At 48.8% G+C, this 18,673-nt stretch overlaps 5 protein-coding genes across 7 annotated transcripts; 3 read left to right on the top strand and 2 right to left on the bottom strand.

Moving 5' to 3' along the window:
* Window positions 1–101: 101 nt before the first annotated feature.
* DFL_003526 (uncharacterized protein) lies at window positions 102–1,917 on the top strand (the record flags this gene model as incomplete). The annotated part of the gene is made up of 3 exons (XM_067632476.1): window positions 102–488; window positions 553–791; window positions 846–1,917. 3 exons carry the CDS (start codon window positions 102–104, stop codon window positions 1,915–1,917), a joined length of 1,698 nt encoding a protein of 565 aa, XP_067490741.1.
* Window positions 1,918–3,466: 1,549 nt separating this feature from the next.
* Window positions 3,467–4,967, top strand: DFL_003525 (uncharacterized protein; the record flags this gene model as incomplete). Its single annotated transcript, XM_067632475.1, has 2 exons — window positions 3,467–4,225; window positions 4,284–4,967. 2 exons carry the CDS (start codon window positions 3,467–3,469, stop codon window positions 4,965–4,967), a joined length of 1,443 nt encoding a protein of 480 aa, XP_067490740.1.
* A 245-nt stretch (window positions 4,968–5,212) lies between these two features.
* DFL_003524 (uncharacterized protein) lies at window positions 5,213–6,555 on the bottom strand (the record flags this gene model as incomplete). Its single annotated transcript, XM_067632474.1, has 3 exons — window positions 5,213–6,097; window positions 6,156–6,280; window positions 6,348–6,555. 3 exons carry the CDS (start codon window positions 6,553–6,555, stop codon window positions 5,213–5,215), a joined length of 1,218 nt encoding a protein of 405 aa, XP_067490739.1.
* A 473-nt stretch (window positions 6,556–7,028) lies between these two features.
* On the top strand, window positions 7,029–11,385 carry DFL_003523 (uncharacterized protein; the record flags this gene model as incomplete). The annotated part of the gene is made up of 15 exons (XM_067632473.1): window positions 7,029–7,182; window positions 7,252–7,302; window positions 7,370–7,383; window positions 7,444–7,502; window positions 7,554–7,637; window positions 7,701–7,878; window positions 7,941–8,620; window positions 8,678–8,759; window positions 8,814–9,052; window positions 9,120–9,661; window positions 9,718–10,293; window positions 10,351–10,418; window positions 10,473–10,565; window positions 10,623–10,652; window positions 10,711–11,385. 15 exons carry the CDS (start codon window positions 7,029–7,031, stop codon window positions 11,383–11,385), a joined length of 3,525 nt encoding a protein of 1,174 aa, XP_067490738.1.
* Window positions 11,386–11,502: 117 nt separating this feature from the next.
* DFL_003522 (uncharacterized protein) lies at window positions 11,503–18,412 on the bottom strand (the record flags this gene model as incomplete). 3 transcript variants are annotated; one of them, XM_067632472.1, is made up of 14 exons in its annotated part: window positions 11,503–11,621; window positions 11,678–11,834; window positions 11,902–11,955; window positions 12,018–12,047; window positions 12,143–12,166; window positions 12,300–12,353; window positions 12,646–12,713; window positions 12,758–12,896; window positions 12,955–13,542; window positions 13,611–14,068; window positions 14,120–14,309; window positions 14,367–14,635; window positions 14,689–15,596; window positions 15,654–16,573. In XM_067632472.1, 14 exons carry the CDS (start codon window positions 16,571–16,573, stop codon window positions 11,503–11,505), a joined length of 3,978 nt encoding a protein of 1,325 aa, XP_067490737.1. The 3 variants fall into 3 exon arrangements, with proteins under 3 accessions (XP_067490737.1, XP_067490736.1, XP_067490735.1); XM_067632470.1 differs by lacking the exons at window positions 11,503–11,621; window positions 11,678–11,834; window positions 11,902–11,955; ... (1 more) ...; window positions 12,143–12,166; window positions 12,300–12,353 and adding exons at window positions 17,198–17,314; window positions 17,385–17,543; window positions 17,624–18,017; window positions 18,113–18,412 and having other exon boundaries at window positions 12,660–12,896; window positions 15,654–17,136; XM_067632471.1 differs by lacking the exons at window positions 12,646–12,713; window positions 12,758–12,896; window positions 12,955–13,542; ... (3 more) ...; window positions 14,689–15,596; window positions 15,654–16,573 and having other exon boundaries at window positions 12,127–12,166; window positions 12,300–12,334.
* Window positions 18,413–18,673: the final 261 nt, after the last annotated feature.

Here is an 18,673-nt window from a genome sequence, read left to right as displayed (position 1 = left end):
GCAATTTTAATGTCCCCTCCCCCGGCATCTTCTGATTGACTTGTTACTCAATCCGAACAACTTTTTTCTATTGTATCGAGCAATACAGTCCTCCGATAATAATGCGTCTACTCGAAGCCTCAACGCTCGTTAAGGGCAGTCTGCTCGCTGCCATCGTCCTTCCATCCGTCTTGGGTTCCGAAGTTTCTCTCTCGGCCTCTGCTCCTCTCCTTCGTCGACATCATGCCCACCATCATCAAAGGAAACACCTCACTCCGAAGACCGACAATGCCGAACCCCTCCAGAAAAGAAATGGCGGTCGGGCCTGTAAATTTCCCGGCAGGAATAGGATGGTCGCCGTCGCAAAGAGTCGAATGAATGGTGGATGGGCTCTTCCTCCGGATCAACCATGCCAGCCCGGCATGTATTGTCCTTATGCTTGCCCTCCCGGTTACCTCATGGGACAATGGGACCCGGATGCTGTCACATATACCTACCCTCAATCCATGGTTCGTGTCTTCTTTCCTTTTCGATTGCGACGATCCTCCTGCTAACCAAAATTCATAATTGTAGAACGGCGGCCTTCTCTGCGGCGATGATGGTGAAATCTCGGTCCCCTTCCCCGAGAAGGAGTTCTGCTATCCTGGTGCCGGAACTTTCCTCGCCAATAACCTCCTCTCCGAACCTGTCGCCATCTGCCAAACCGTTCTTCCTGGCCGAGAGGACATGTTGATTCCGACTCTCGTCAACCCCAACTCGTTCGCCACGCTCGCCGTCCCCGGCCCCGAGTACTGGTGTGCGACTGCTGCACAGTAAGTTCTGCCGTTTATATCCTACGACGTTGTTCTGTCCTTTTCGTGTCTCAGGCGTGGTTGTAGCATGGTGCGCTCGCTAACGATCGGTTGCGCCCGCGCCCGCAGTTACTATATTAACCCACCCGGCGTTTCCGTGGAAGATGGCTGCATCTGGGGATCCACCGCCCATCCGCGTGGCAACTGGGCCCCTTACGTCGCCGGTGCCAACATCGACGACAACGGCAACACCTTCACCAAGATTGGTTGGAATCCAATCTACCTCGAGCCCACAACCCCATTCAGGAACGAACGCCCGGACTGGGGTATCAAGATCGTCTGCGAGGAAGGAAAGCAATGCAATGGTCTCCCTTGTATTATCGACCCGGCCACCGATGCCGTCAACGAGGTTAACGGTGACGGCGGTTCCTCGACGAACGGTGCCGGTGGAGCCAACTTTTGCGTCGTCACTGCCCCCAAAGGAAGCAAGGCTATCCTCGTAACCTTCCCCGCAGGGAAGGGCGACGATGATTCTGCTGCTGTTCCGGTGGGCGAGGTTGAGCTTCCATCCTCTGACCCCCAAACCTTGGAACCTACTCCGGACCCGACCACCACTACCACCGAGGAAGGGACCACCACCACCGAGGAGCTTACTACCACAGACGAACCCCCCACCACTACCACCGAGGAGCCCACCTCCACCTCCACCTCCACATCCACCTCCACATCCACCTCTACTTCCACATCCACCACCGAGTCCTCGACTTCGATACCTTCGACCACCACCGAATCTTCGACATCCACAACAGAATCTACTACCGAATCCTCGACCTCCACGACAGAATCTACCACCGAATCCTCGACAAGCACCAGCATCGAATCCTCATCGACAACCGACATCGTCTACTCCGTTGCCGTTCATAATACGACGTCTAGCGAGCCGTACACCCCGACTTTGACCCCCGTCAACCAGGGTCTCGCTAATGCTACAGCTGACGCCTCGTTGTTCACCAACGGTGCCTCCTCGACTGGGGATGTGGCCCAGCCATCGCCCAGCCAGACCAAGGATGGTGCTGCCTCTGCCGTCGGCCCGAGCATCTTCGCTCTCGGAGTGGTCGCCATCGCCCATGCAGTCTTCGCCTTGTAGATAATCCCTCCGGACATCCAATCTTACATTTTGCTTTTTACCATGATCGTGTGGCAGGTTTTTACCTCCTCCTTCGAAAGGACCTGTCGTCACTCTTTGTTTGGATACGGGGAGTCTTTCGGAGTTCTCTTGTTTTCTAGTCTCGGTATATTTTTGGGACCTTTCTACGACAAGGTCAGGTCAGGTCAGGTCTGGTGCGTCTCGACTAAGGTTTTTTTCCCTGTACATGTCAGGAACTGGGTTCTAAACGCCAAGGAACCGACCCTATCTTTTTTATCCTTCTTAAAACCTCTTATTCTCATGTCAACGTTGTTTACTACCTACTTTTTGATATTATTATATCGTCACGACAATAACAAATGTTTAATCCCGGACGGCCCTTGTTTCTTTTTTTCCTCCTCTTTTCCATTCGCCCAGAATATTGTAACAGTTGTCTAAGCACAACCGGGTAGCTCTTTGTGCTACTTTTTATGCGCTTCTTTACCTTCTATACCACCTTCCGGGATCCGTTTCCTTTCATTTCCTGTGATCCCGGAAACTAAACCAAAGCTAAAGCTAAGCGGTTGCGCAACATGAGAGTGTCTCGTGCACGAGGGGCGCAGCTTGATGTGTTATGACATGCGTATTCTCTAATCTATCACACCCTCCCCTTCCTTCTTCGTAATCTGGTTTTTTTTGTTCGCTCCCTTTTATTTCCTTTGTGTGACCTTTTTTTGTTTTTGTTCGACACATTCGATTCTACGAGATACCAATTTTTTTTTTTTTACTTCATTCAAATGCAATCTTATTATACCACTGCTTTTTTAAAACTTTGTTCTTTTTTTTTTCCAGGCCGCATTGTTATCGATGGATCATTCGACGGGGTTCGAAAAAAGAGAATTACCTTCTTCTTTTGAGGTGTAGATTTTGGAGAGAGAGAATTGTGAGAGGATGGAAGGTGTACACTAAATTACATTACATACACACTTATATGCATAAGCTGCAATCCCCAAGCATCCAAAACGCCATTGTCTAGTAAAGATCCTCATGAATCAACAGCATTTGCTACCGCCTCGATCGGATTGGAATGGGATGTCTGTAGGTGATTTCGAAGGACTTGTCGTATTTTTCTACCCTGCTCGATACGATTCGGTGGAAACTTTCTCGGCAAGGATAACTACATGTATACGAACGCCCGTGGTACGTTTTTAGGTACCCGTCAGAACCGTTTGAAAGCAAGCTCTACGTTAGAGGGCAGAGGTTTCGAAAGTATTTGCGGCTGTAGATGACATTCGGTGTACTTCCTACCCCGGGTGGTGAATAAGTGGCCATCAGGATATAAATATATCCAAGATGGTTAGCGGGGGATGCTAGACAGATGCAAGGGCTGCACTCAACCGAACGATCCAAAACCCTCTACTCCCAACGTCACCCTCCTCGATCCGTAAGCACAGGGGGTTCGTATTGTATAATAGAGATGGCAGTTCTTATATGATATGACGACTCGATCGAAGTCGCTATCCCCGATATCCGAAGAACAACATCGTCGATTTTTACAAATCATCAGATAATGGCGCTGGGAACCTCGGCCGCCCGGCCTACAGCACGACTGCTCGCGGCGTCAGTACTCCGATACGGTCTCCTCGTCCCGGCTCCCGGCTGCTTAGCTTTCAACAGGTCCGATCCCTCCTCGTCCCCCGGGAAGCAATATCATCGTCCACGGACCCACCGTCGTAACTTCACCTCAACCCCCACCCCCCACCGAGAAGAGCCACCGCCGTCATCCGCAGGCTCTTCCTCGGTGGCACCCACCTCCACCGACACCACCAACAAATCCCTCTTCACCTACGACACCCAAGAACCCATTTACGACTCTTCCAAATATGACTACCACACCCTCCCCCAAACCTTCGGCGCGAACCAATACATGCACATCAACGAAGACCTCCGTCAACCCCTCCGCCAACTTCTCTGGGAATTCAAAGCCCCCATACGCTATGCCTTCGCCTACGGATCCGGTGTATTCTCTCAAGGCACCGCATCGGGGAAGGATAAACCCATGATCGATTTGATCTTCGGAGTAACGTATACGCAACATTGGCATAGTCTGAATTTAACGGAACATAGAGATCATTATAGTTTTTTGGGAAGGATGGGAAGCGGTGTTGTGGCGAAGGTACAGGATGGGTTTGGAGCCGGGGTTTATTTTAATACTTATGTCGAGGTGAACGGTATGATGATTAAATATGGGGTTGTGAATTTGGATACTTTTTGTAAGGATCTGGCGGATTGGGAGACGTTATACCTCGCCGGGAGGATGCACAAGCCGGTACGTCCTTCCCCGTCCCTGAATCGTATGCGATAAAAAAAGTTAACGGGAAGGGTAGGTCAAAGTCTTGCGCGACGACGCCCGCGTCCGTCTGGCCAACCAAGCCAACCTCCTCTCCGCCCTGCGAGTCGCCCTCCTCCTCCTCCCCGAAGAATTCACCGAGCAACAACTCTACCACACCATCGCTGGAATCTCCTACCTCGGCGACCCACGCATGAACCTCTTCACCGAAAACCCGCACAAAGTCGCAAACATAGTCTCCAACCAGTTACCGAATTTCAGAAGACTGTATTCGCCATTGGTGGATACGCTGCCGAACTTGGTGTTTAAGAACGATCCGAAGACCAACATTCCAAAAGATACGATCTTGTTGCAAGATATGGATATCGTAAGACGGGGGAACATGGTTAGAAGGTTACCCAAAGCGTTCAGGAAACGGTTATACTTCCAATATCAACGGAAATGGCAGATCCCCCAGTTGGAGTATGAGAAACTGGTGGGGACGTCGGAAGAACGGGAAATGATGGAAGGCAGGCAAGGAGGGGAGTTCGAACAAAGGATAGCAGCCGATATGGAGAATATCAGAAAGGAGGTTAAGAATGTTATCAAGGGAACGATAAATTGGCCGAGTACGAGTCAGAGTTTCAAGGGCTTTTTCACAACGGGGTTCGTGAAGACTTGGAGGTATTTGGGGGAGAAGATTAAGAAGTGGAGGGCGGCGAAGAAGAGCCCCGAGTCCTAAATCTTCCTCTTCTTCTTTTTTTTTTGCAATTGTAGATTTTTGGTTGGCATTTGGATTCGCCGTGTAGTATAAGCGTAAAGCAGCATATTGGAGATACGGCTGGATGCATTTCCTGTAATATCTTTTTAGACCGGAGTAGATATGGAATTGGACGGGATATCGTAACGCATGCAATCGCATTCACAAGAAAAAAAATAAATAAAGAAGCCGCTACAATCTAAAAAAACACCATGATCTCCGATTGATCAATCCTTAGGTACCTGCTTCAACGCCGCAAACCGTCTTAGTAAATCCTGATCAACCTCCGCCCCAGCCGGCTTTCTGGGCGCGGGAGCAGCAGCAACCTTCCTCTGCGGTGTCTGCGGAGCAGCAGAGGTGGATGCGGACGCGGGTTTCGGTTCCGTCCTGTCGGGCAACCTAACCTGCGGTCTCACATTCTCCGTCGTCGGACTGGCAGGAGCGATAGCAATCGGTGATTTGGGCCCCAAATTGATCTTCCTGGGCGGTGTAGCCGCATGTGACAATTCCTCCTCCACCACCAACGGTTCCTCTAATAACGCCCCGGAACCCGGTTGATCATCGTCACCATCATCAGCCGCATCCACCGACGGCTCCTCCGGCGTACCGAGCGGGTAATGCACATGATAGGCCTTAGCGATCTCCTGCATATACAATTCCACCAGTTCGGGGCTGGGCGGCTCGACCCTCAACTTCTTCGTAACCCTCTCCGCCACCTTGCCCTCCGCGTTCTCCATAGCACCCTGCGCATAAATCTTCCCGTACTTCTCCATCAACAACCCTCTAACCGTCTGCAACTCCTTGACATCCGTTCTAGGCGCCGCATAAATAACACTCTGGATGGCCTCCTCCAATCCCGGATCGACTTCTTTGGCTTCCATAAGTCCTATCCTGGCCAATAATAATTCACAATATAATTCTAGAATTTCTAGCAATTCGACGTTGATGTCTTCGCGGATGATGTTTTCGACGCGGATTCTGGCGGATTCTATCTTGCCGGATTCGATTATGGCGGCGAGGGCACGGCGGTTTATCTTCGCTATGGCGGTTTCTTTCTGTTGGACCATGCGGAGGCGGGAGATGCAGAGTTTCAAGGCAACTTTGAGTTTCGACTGTTTTCATATCATATCAATATGCATTTCTGGGAAGTGTGATGGTGGGGGATCATACAAGGAGGGGCGAAGGCGGGGCCATGGTTGCGCGGAGGAGCAGTACCGTCGGGAATAGGATTAAAACGGCGGCTATGACGAGTTGATAATTCTGGTTGTTCCGAACTTCGAGTGCGATCTCCTTGACTGTTTATATACAAAAGCCAGTGAATTTAGTTTCGTCCTTAGCGGTTGTGGGGAAGGGAGCAAGTACGGTTGATGGAAAGCAAGCGATCGCGTAGCGGCTCGATATAAGCGGCCAAACGGTGCAGCGTGATGTTGGTAATCTGCTGCGTAACCTGCTGCGTAATAACCTGTTCGTTCTGCTGTTCGGGTGCAGGTGCAGCGGGCGGTTGAACCGGCGGTGGGTCGATATCCTCCCAGATCAGGTCATCGGTTGTGAGGTCCGAGTATTGTGACATTTCTTTACTTTTTACAAATTGGATCCTACTTTTGTCATGGTCGTGAGGGTAAGTAGGATTTTTTATTTTTTTTATTTTCAACGCGTGGAGGTGTGACGAAGCTGGTCCGGAGAGGTGTGTGTTGATGATTAGTCAGCGTCAACACGATACCATCATTCTTATTATCTCGAGAGACTACAATACACGCATAGGAGCATGCTACATTATAGTTCTAACAAAGCCATGAAGGATACCTTCCTGCCATGTCAAGTGACAGTAAATCATGATCGGTTGCGTGGTATTTTGATCTCCCGCCGGGTTGTTTACCGAGGCCGCCGCAGCCGACTCATAAAAATGCCGACGAGATGGGAAGCTAGGAAATCTTCTTCCCCCTTCCCTCTTTCGAAAACAATCGACTTCGCCGGGGGGTCTGTGTAATAATTATAATCAAATGCATGCATTCTAAGACGGGCTGGGAACCATGCATGCCGACCATGGCCGACGTTAACACGCCTGATTCCAATACCAATGGCGATCCAAGCCCCCAAGGCGCCGATAAGGACGATGGACGGAAGAAATCATGGATAACCGTTCGAACCGATAAAGCAAAGGAATGGTTTAAACAATTGAAGGCTGACCTCAAGAAAGGTATTAAGAAAAGACTCGTGATATCGTAAACTGTTACAACAGGCTAACCGCGAGTTCAAAATACAACAGATCGCCTTTGGCAGCATATCTTGAAATGTTCGATCGCCACGGAGGGCGCTCGTATGTACTCTCTCTCTCTCGATATATCGGGCTCGTTACGTTTTCTAATCGATATCATCTTTAACAGTGATAATATGTCTTGTAAGCATACCCAGGATTTATCGAGTATGGATTCTCGAGTAAGAGTTAATATATCAACAGATCCCGGCAGTGGCGATGGAATACGGCCCCGCCGTCTTCTTGGGCGCCATAGCATCCGTGTATGTTCATTTCATAACACCCAGGATATATAAATCTCTAATATAATGTAGATTCGGTCATCCCGGCAGAAACCTCGGGGCAATGCTCGAGACCCTCGTCTTCGCATTGGTCGGATCGACCATCGGAGCCGGATGGTACATGTCCCTTCCTTTCCAACCGATATATCGCATTAGCTGACCGATGGTGATATGAAAAAGGGCCACCTTCGCATCGTATATCTCCGGTTTAATCTATAAAAACAACGTGGAGAACGCACACGCCTTCCGGGCCGTTATTCTCGTCATTTCATTGCTGGTGCATGGATACCTTCGTAGTAAAATCCCCAAAATATTTGTGGGTGTGTTATTATTTTTATTTCCGGTTGTTATTCAGATGGTTAGCTCTTCCCTCCTTGCTTCCCCATCCCGTACTGTTTTACTAAGAAGTTACCGGGATAGACAACTCCGATCTTCCAATTCGGTCCAAAAGTCGCAACTACCTTTCTATACCCCTTCCTAACGGGTATATTGATCTGTATGTTTGTGAATATATTGGTATTCCCGGAATTTAGTTCTGGAAAAGTCGCTGTTGTGACGGTCAAAGGGTTGGAACTAGTGCTCGAGACGCTTAAAGACTCCACGGACTTTTTCGTTTCGCCGACGGATGAGGTTCGAAGGACTTTACCCAAGGCGGAAAATAAAAATGGGAAACTCAAGGATGAAGACCCCAAAGGCGAAGACGACGAGGAAGAAGAAGAGCAAAAAGAAGATCCGTTAAAAAAACTCCTCACCGCCAAAGAGAAACTGCGAAAAGCCGTAGCATCTTCGAAGGCCACTCTGAAAGAAACTTCCTTCGAGATCGGATACTCCTGTTTACCCCCCGCCAGACTCCACCCCATCAGCTCGAAGGGATTAGACGCCCTCGTTACTTCAACACTTACGTTAATAGGAGCTTGTGAGACAAAACATATCATCCTCGGGGATCATGATGAAGAGAAAAAGGAAGAATCGGCCGAGGATGATGAAAAGAAGGATGGTGAAAGCGAGAGGAATTCTATCAAAGAAAAGTTGGAGACTATCAGACCGAAGAGGGAGGCGGAGGTCGCGGACGAAGAGTTTTTGAGGCATCTGATCGAGAGGTATGTCTTTTCATATGCCCTTGTATTGTTTTTCTTCCTCTGACAGCTGGTGAATAGAGTCGATGAGCCGTTGGCTGCACTGAGGTCTACGATACGACAAAGCATCAATGCTTTGATCGCATGCATTGAACTTTCCTGCGTACGTCCCACCCTCCTAATATTATACAAATTCGCTAATATGTATATTTTATAGGACGTCCCGATAACACCTGAGAATGAATCTCGAAAGCCCAAGGGTATTCTATTGAAAGAAATTGACATCTACGCCAACGCCATCGAAAGTTCTCTCGAAGAATTCGACAAAAGAACGAGAGAGGCGCTGCATAAAGCCGCCGAAGAAGCTAGCGAGGAAGAAGAAGTCGAATTTGACATCCTTCCTCGGGAGGAGCTTTTCCTTGTTAGCTCTTTTTTGCTGAATTTTAGGATTGTTGCGTAGGTTTATTCCTCTTGGTTTGATATATATATATATATATATATTTTTGACTGAGTGAATTTATAGACAGACGACTCTGGGTATGCTGAAAGAAGGGAGAGATATGGTCGAAGAGTACGATAGACTCAAGGGGAAGAGGACGTTCCATCTACCTGACTTCAAGTCTAAGAAGTGGCTGTTCAGCGGTGATGCGGAACAGAGCGAGACCCTCGACCCCAACGCTCGAGAGAACGTATCCCGCTATCAAAAGACCGCCGGAGCGGGAAATGCCGACCAGAAAGCTGCCAACCAGCAGAAGAAAGACGATAGCAAGAAAGGATCGTTGAAGAAGACCGACAAGAATGGCGACAAGAAACCTAAGAAAAAAGAGTCTAAAGAAGCGGAGTCAAATGGAAAGAAACCCGAAGCGAAGAGATCCGAAAAGGAGGAAGACGAAGAACCGAAATCGTGGCCTACAAGCCTACGGGGTGCCTTGGCCGATGTAGTCGACTGGGTCATTACAAGTCCTCATTTCCACTACGCATTAAAACTCACAATCGGTGGCATGCTCCTCAGCTGGCCTGCCTTCGTCCCCGAATTCTCATCTTTCTTCTACAATTACCGTGGGTGTAAGTATCCCCGTTCAACCCAATGCCGTGCGATTCTAAACCAGGTCGTCATAAAGTATGGGTAGTGATCATTTACATCCTCGTCTTCGAAAATTCCGTGGGCACGTCGGTCCAAGTCTTCGCCTACAGGACCGTCGGCACCGTCCTCGGCTCCTTCTGGGGCTACGCCGCCTGGAGTGCCGGGAAGGGAGACCCGTACGTGATCGCCGTAATGCTCTACTTTGGCTTTTTGATCGCCTTCTACGTCCAACTTAACACCCGCTACGTCAAAGCCGGTATGGTGTTAACCATCTCCACGGTGGTCGTATCCGTCGGTACCGTGATAGATTACATCCCCGGGACCGTTCCCGGTACCGCATTGGAGAACTGTTTGAAAAGAGCGGTGGCGATGATAATCGGTGGGTGTGGGGCGTTAATCGTTCAGACGGTTATATTCCCCGTCAAGGCGAGGGTGAAGTTGGTGGAGACGATTGGACTTGCGGTGTTGAAGATCAATGAGATGGAGAGTGCGATTGCCTTTGGGGTCGATCAGACTACGAATATCGGGGATTTGGCGAATGAGAATGCGGTCAAGGCGTTTTACAAGGCGAGGAAGAAGGCCGATGTGTCGTTGGCTGCGGCGTCTGCTTATCGTAGGCTGATATTCTTTCCCTCGGGTCTTCCTTCGGGACTAACATGATGGCGGATAGTGACTGTATCGACGCAGGAGCCGAGGATCAAGGGCAGCTTTGAGAATGAAAAGATGATATATAAAGAAGTGAGGTTGTCTCCGCGCTTCATAATGTGAATTCGCTAATGGGTAGTATTCTAGATCATATACGTCCTCCATCAAATAATAGACAGAATGGAGAACGTGCTGCAACTTCGACTGCAACTTGGTTCTGCGGTTCTAGAAAACTACTACGTAAGTTCTTTATTCTCCGATCCTGAGAAATTAGTACTCATATGCATACTCCCTCAGGTTTATGTGTACAAGTACCGCCGTAATGTGGTAAGCATCCTTCACCCCCCAGGCCTGCAGGGTCTCGAGTTGATCATAGCCTCCACAGGCCGCCGCAATAACAATAACCCTCTACGCCGTTCACGAAGCCCTAACCAGCAAACTCCCACTACCGCAATACTTCCCCTCCGCCCGTCTAGCCCAACTCCGCATGGTCAACCGCGTCCGCCAAATCCTCATGGAATCCGTCTCCACGAATAACAGCAATACCATAGAAACCCGAGAAGCCGAGGGTACAGCCAAGAGAATCCTTCGAGTCGAATTCATGAGTTATAACGCTACATCTGCAGCGTTAGAACAGGTTATCGAATGGCTCGAGGAATTGGTGGATCTGACGAAACTATTGAGGGGCGCTGCGGAGTTTAGTGTGGGGCTTTTGTCGAGACCGACGTATAGAGAGTGGGTGAGACAGATTAGCATCGGCGGAGGGGTTGATGGTCCCCCGCCGCCGCCGACTCGTGAAAAACCGGAGCCTGCGAAGGAGGAGCAAGTTGGACACCAACGGGAAGATGAGAAACTGCATAAATTGACCAGGATCGTATCATCAACAAGGAGACAAGATATCGAATCCGAAGCCGTGGAAGCCGAGGATGGGCTACCGGAGACACTAAAGCGGGTACAATCCCGCCACCGGGAGAATAGAGCCGGCGTAAGACGGTTAAGTCAATCCGGCGGCATACCGGAGCGGGTGGATGCCCTACGAAGAGCGGCGAGGGGTTTGTAAGGGATCTATTAAGTTGTAGTAAACAGCGTACAGAGGGTGCTTATTTTCCGCGAGGAAAAAGTTGGGTAATTTGTATGATACAATCTGCTGTAATTAACAAATGGGAAGATTCTTCGATCACTCCAACTTGTCCAAATGCTCCAACCTCGTCAACACCGTCTGCTTCGATGCTTCTTCAATCTCCCCGGCCAAGAAGACTTCGTCCAATATCGCGTAGACCTTGTAAAAATTGAACACTACCCCCGAATATTAACACCTCCATCATCACGATTAAAATAACAAGATGACATACCCAAATCCAACTCACAAACGTTCCCAAAAAACGCATCGAGTACTTCGACGAAGAAGTGGATCGCCTCCAGATATGCTAGTTCGTTATCATTCGCGTCGACGCAGACGCAGAAGAAGAGACCGGCGTAACGGCGGTAGACGATTTTGTTGTTTCGGAACTGGACGGATTTCCCCATTTAATACAAGCGGGTTCATGTAGAATCGGGGGGGTATGGAGGTATATACCTCGACAAAGTTGGATTGGTATTTTTGATCGCGGGGGGCGACGAGGCGGTGGACCTTTCGGGGAACATGTCAGATTACGATTGTGAATTTAACGAGATGGAAATGAAATGGCTTACCTCGCCCTTCAGCTTGACCTTTTCGTCATCCTAATTAAAACGCCAACCGTTAGAAACCGGTGTCGTCCGATAGGTATGACGGGGAAGGGAACAATAAGGCAAAATGTACATCATACGGAGCGTACCACTTTGCCAGTCGCGTCTTGCCCCTAAGAAATTATATATATAAAAAATGAGCGACCTCTCCCATTCCCATCTCGTAGAACCAATTCATTTGCTGTTCTTCGAGGGGTTGGCTGATGATACTGCTAAACCCGGATTTGGCGGGAAGGAGGAGCATACTGTCGGTTCTGAATAAGAATGAAGGAGAGCACCATGGCTGCGGCTGCTGCGGAACTATCGGAGGCGCGGGCGACGATTAGAATACCTCATTCGGGGGTATATCGCGGGGTGGGTTTTTGGTCGGAGTGCTGTTGGGGAGATTGTATCGGGGAAAGTCGCGAGAGTGTTAGCAGCAGCTCAAAAGGAGCTTGCTCGATCGTGGACTAGTTAGGGGGGAGCTTTAAGCTCGACAACGCAGAAATTACAACAGTTCGTGAATTCATTTCAACTGGCACTTAAATCTGAATCGAAGCTAGACGATGCGCTCCACCGGTACCTATCTAACAGTAAACTAGGCTGCTCTAACCCTCCGATGCTCCTCTAAATGAACTGGAACGAGCTTCTGCACAAAGGACAAGAACTCGAACTGCTCGACTTGAACCACCTCATCAAGCAATTCCCATGGAACTTGCGTTTACAAGTTCCACAAGCCTTCGATGGTAATGTTCGTTCCACTTGTGCCAGGATAGAGTAACAGATAGCACACTCCTCCACCCCATCTAGATGTAACTTTACATTCCTCTGGAATAGTGTCAATCCGTCGATAATCGATCCGCCCTACCGAGTTTCGTTAGTTATGCGTAAAAGATATGTGATGATTGGAGGGTACAAGTACCTGAAGCGCAATAACCGCCTGGCAAGCCAACAACCACGTCTTCCACTGCTTCTCCGACACCGCCACCCTCCTAACCCCCTTCACCTCCACCAACTGCAACGGGAAGCTAGCGGGTAGCTTGACCATCATTTCCATCGTCGTCTCATCAACTTCATACGTAACCGTAATCTCCCTTGCCGTCCTACTGATCTTTATCGCCAACCCTTCAGGCCTCTCATCCGTCCCATCTAGCCACTTTTCAACTTCTTTAAACTCCAGATCGACAAGAAGTGGTGAAATGAATTTATCGGTAAACGGTAGAACGTTATCCTTTACTTGGTTATTCGAGTCGCTGAACCAGGTTTTTACGAGGGAGGGGGAATATCGGAGAGAGAGGTAGTAGACGTATATCATCAAGGTTCTGATGTAATGTAAATCCGGCGCGCCATATGCTGAAAATGTAGGATCGAAAGCAGCGACAGGGTACTTGGCACCATCTATTGGTTTCGCGCGTGCGTGGCCCAGTACTTTGAAGATGAAGTCGAGGAGTTTGTGGATATACTCCCCGGCTTTCAAACTTTCAACGTATGATGCTTTGATGCGGAAGGACTGTCGTTTTTTGTTAATCGTTAACCGGATCACATCACATTCGTGTCAGAGGTATTGGGTATGCATACCGAATTGACGAAATGATCATATACCAACACCCACGAACTAAGATACCCCTGAATCCTCTGCAACTCCAACTGCTCCAACAGCATCGGATTGAATATCGCATCCTCTTCGAGGGCCGGAGGATCGAGTAGAAGTGACAATAACTCATCCGGCAATGAAATCTCCAAAGCTTCATCCTTTGACAAAGCAGCGTCGATAGAGACTTGCTCCTGTAATTGCGGGATCCGGCGATGCAAAAGATTGAATGCTACACCTTGGACATCATCTGTATTCCCTCCCAGTAGTTGATAAAGTTGTTCGGATTTCGGGCGTGGGTCTTCGGCTTCATCCCTGTCTTCCTTGCTAACAGTGGGGCGTGGGCCAACTGCCGCGGGATCATCGAGGAAGTGCAACGGCATATTCATGAGGGCTCTGGAGAGTGCCCCGCAATATCCCTTGAACGCCTCGTTTTTAAGCGGTGCTATACGTTATTAGTAAAATATCCACCGATTGGTCTGAGAAATCAACATACCCGCAACATCAGTCAACAATGTCAACCAGATGCGATAAAATCTCGGAAGGAACCAATCCCATGCATCCGAAAGATCATCGTTGACGAACTCATCCTCTTGGTTTGTCGCTCGAATCTCCTTGATAACTTCGTAAACGGAGAAGGTGGAGAGTAAGGTAGCAACCGTATCCCCGAGGCTATTATACATTGCCTGTAACCTGAAGTTAGCGTCTCATGTAGGAAAAAAAAAAGGTGGGCATCACAATACCGAGAAAGAATATTCCATCGCAGCAAATAGGTCATGCCAAAATGAGCCCTGGAGTTTCCTGAGGACCGGGAGCACCTTTCTCGACATCCGCATTATAGCACACAGAAGACCAGGAGACTGGAGGGCTAAAACTTCCGGGGGAAGTTCTTCACTTAACCAACTCAATACCTTCTTCATAAGCAACAGACCTCGTTGGGCCGGAACATCCGTGGGATTTTCAACAAGATCCGATGTCCATATCTCGTTCAAGAGCAATAGTTTCGGAAATGCTAGAAACTTGTTAGAAAACCGACACTCTCCAAAAAATGGAAATAGGAACTACCTTTTTCAATGGCATCGTCGGCTTCAATCCCAGATATATCGCTAATAAGCCTATTCCTGAGCTGAACAACCAGCGGTGCAACAGTAAAATCGTCATCTCTCAAGCCTGCTAACACCGCAATATCTCTAGGAACGAACTTATCATCTTTATTCTTCCCGATCTCTAGGTTATCAACCCACAGGGTTGCGTCTTTGCCCGTGACACCTTTATGGCGTAGCACCTCCACAAGCGACCTTAGCGCACGGGCGTGGTAGTATGCCTCAGGTGTGACCGGAAGAACCGTACTCTGCTCGGACAATCCAAGCAGCGTCGAATTTACAAAGTTGATACCATTCTTACCATTTCCCGCCGCCAGCAGCTTCTGAGTAGTTGTGTAATCCTGAACAGCAACATACCGCACAACCTCAAGACTCCTCGCAAGGTCCTCTAGCACTGTCCGCTCGAGAGGTGTACTTTCATCCGGTACTCCAAGTTTGTCAGCTACAATCTCAGCAACAATCAAGGAGTACCTCAGGAAAGGCCATTGCAGTCCCGATGAAATCTTGGCTAGTGAAGCTGCCACTCTCTTCTGGAATACCTCTCTCTGGGCGTTCTCACTAGCATTTGAACCCTCGGTTCTGGATAAAACCGAAAGCATGAATGTTGACATGCGCATAGCGATGCTGAGCCTATCACCATCCAAGGCTTCCCCGGTTTCTTCGGAGTCTTCAACCGGACCAACGAGGAAGACGGAGTCTCCAAGGGGCCGAATAGCGCTTAATGAAGCATCTGGACGAGTCTGGAACACGGATTCTAGATGCTTTCTCCAAGTTTCGTCATCATATGACATCGCTGTCATAAGATGGCCTTCTCGCGACAAGTCCGCGTGCGACAGCACACATAAAGCCTTGCTCACGAGCAGCCGTATACTTTACAAAGCAAATTAGCATCAGGGCCAATCTTATATCAATTTTCGACATCCATACCTTATGAAACCACCATCAGCTGGCTCGAGTACCAAACTTGCGAGTGTTGACGCAATACCCTCCCGAATTTGGTTGGCCTCCGGATCATTCAAACTCTTCTCACCACAGAGCTTAACGAACAAGATATCAGCTTTCGTAATATTATCTTCTCCTGCGGTTTCCAAGATCAACAATAGAGTTGTTACCAATTCCCGCCTCAAATTCTGGCTAATACTCGCCAGAACCGCGGTGGGGACTCGGTACAGCTCTGTCAAAATATTTCCGGTTAGGGTATGATCGTAACTCCTGTCGACAGCAATCTTGTGCAGTTTTTCCGCAAGTTTCACCGCCATATCCGCCTTTAATTGTCTAGATACCAGCGACTCAGGTGCCTGGATCGCAACGATGACCATCTTCCAAGAAGCCTCGTCCGCCTCGGTCAAAGCCTGCTCACACTCGTGTCGTAAATACCCATCAAGGTTCGCTGATTGAATGCATGCTTTGGTATGCGACCTTTCAAAGTTATAGATAAACTGCAAAATCGCCTCTCTATTCTTCGAAATGACTAGCAAATCGACAGTTTCTTCCAGAATACCATGCCCGCTAGAGCTATCCCAGTATTTTTGATAGGCAAATAGGGTATTGAAGAAATGCTCTCGGGCGGGATTAGCAACCAAGGTTTGCGAATCCTCGACGAGATACTCATGCAGAGCAACCCTACAACTAGCATCCCTTCGAACGGCGCTATTTGCAGACTTTGATATCGATGCCGCAAGAGCTGCCGCTGCAACGTTAGTACCACGGCTAGCTTTCGAGCTGTTCAACGAGTATCTCAATAGATCTTGTTCAACGTTATTCAACGCTAAAATGGCCCAGTGTTTCTTGTCAAGCGTGTGGTATAGCGCAGCTGTCAACTGGCTCCACGCATCAACCGTCGCCATACTATTCTCAAGAGCTGCAGCATCGCCAGTTGTAGAAGCCTCCGCCGCCGCCTCAACCTGCTTACGAAGCTCACTGATCAACCCTTCGACCTGCTGCTTAACAAATGGGGTATCCACATCTGTCACAACTTTCATCGCCTTGGCAAGAATGGTGGGTACATCGGAGAGACCTATTCTCCATGCAGCCAATTCCTCCTTTGGCTCGATGAACGCTTTGAAAATATTCCCGAGATTCACAGATACGATTCCCTCTCTTATGGTGTCGCTTAGGAATTCCTTGGAGAGGAAGAAAGCACAGATTTGGAAGTAGCAGGACCATGCTTCGGGACGGTGGTCTTTGGGTTCCATGCCGCCGCTTAGGCCGTCTACTATTGCCGTTAAAAACTGTTGGACTTCGTCGTTCATACTTGGTAGCGCCTTTTCGGGGAGGGTCTCGACTAGAGAGGCGAATTTTGACCAGAACTCCGATGGGGCACCTTGGCTGCCTTTGGCGACATATCTCTTGACGACTTTGAAAGTTGGTTTCTTCGCTGTCGCTGCGATCGCCCAAGAACCAGGGAAAGCTATTCCATACAAAATCAGCATAGTCGCCTCGAGAAAAGTACGTATCCCCATCCCACATACTTTCGTTCAACGTCAACAAAGTATCCAAAAACTTTTGATTCGACCCGATCTGATTGCTCGTCAAGGCCTTCTCGATCATTGCCGGTGCAATGATATGTAACGCCGGTTCGACATAATCTAAACCACTATTCTGTTATGGGTCGGCCACCTTTTTTGGTTCCTTGGTACGAACTGATAGATCACCAACCTTTCCGGTTTACGAGACAGGTTCTTAATAAACTGTACACCGCCTGCCGTAGATATGGATCCGAGTGGTATGCGAACGTCCACAGCCGTGGTTCATTCATAAACGATAAATACGGTTCGTCATGTTTCGGTTCATTCGTCCCCATTTTCGCCATGGCCGCTACATAAACCCGATCGCCGCATTAGCAAAGTCTTCCCTCTACACTTTTAAGGCGTAAGGATTGAAAAAGGGCAGCATACAAACTAAATGCGCCGCAGCCATAGTAACCCCTTTCATGACCCTCGCAAACTTCGCCTCCATCTCATCGGGACTATTATTCCTCTCATCGCTCAAACTATTAACCTGTTCTTTTGCCTTAACCTTCCCACAAAAGTCCATAATAGCCATCTGATACGTCTTCCACACCAACCCGATCTTTTCGTCGGTAGTAAATACTTGTCGGAGCGCATCCGTCGCAGCTGCGGAAACCGATTGATCGCTGTCGTATAAACCGGCTAACCAGCTTCCTGCGACTTGGGGGAGATATGGCACGAACGCTCTTCGAGTTTTCTCTGCGATGCCGCCGAGGACTTTATGTGCGAGCTGGCGGATACGGATCGTATTCTCGAAGGAGAGTCTAGGGTATAGTTGGACCTAAAAGAATTCGATAAAAATCCCATGAAACCATCCTATAAGCCAATGCTATCCCTCAACCAAAAAAGAGATCTGGGAACGCCCCCAATCCATACATAACAATTAACAATCGCATTCTCAATGGTCGCCTGTTCCGTCACATAATCCAACAGATCCGCCAACGCCTTCTCTTTGGTAGTATCATCCCTCTTCAATAGATTACTAAATACCACTACCAAAGCTGGCATCGAGATAGACTTAATATCCGGTGGCTCGGTGAAATATGATAACGGCGACGACGATATTCGTTCTCGAGATGCGAATCCGAAAGCTGAAGACGATGCACCGAAGGCTTTACCGCTGAGCGCAGCCGCAGCATTCGCGCTGCTTGCTTGTGTTCGCTTCTTGCTGCTCATCGGGTGATCCGTCTCTATCCAGGGAGTTTTTCCGATCCGGGATACTTCTGTTTGGTTGTAGATTCAAAAGTTGGTGGAGTTTGGTGGGGGGTTTTAAGTGATAGCCTAGCTTCGGTTGGTTCGAATCATTCTAAATTCACTATGAACAATCGCTATGACGCTGCGCTGCATATGTACAACACCTGCCAACACCGAATGTTAGGTAATGAAATGATTCTCCCTCGTTCAAAAGTACAGAAATAAGTAGGTAGCTAGCTGACA

This window comes from Arthrobotrys flagrans (genome assembly GCF_004000055.1).
Source record: "Arthrobotrys flagrans strain CBS H-5679 chromosome Unknown unitig_0, whole genome shotgun sequence".
Classification (NCBI taxonomy): Eukaryota; Fungi; Ascomycota; class Orbiliomycetes; order Orbiliales; family Orbiliaceae; genus Arthrobotrys; species Arthrobotrys flagrans.
Note: the sequence above shows the minus strand (reverse complement) of the source record. Positions and strands in the feature narration are given on the sequence as shown.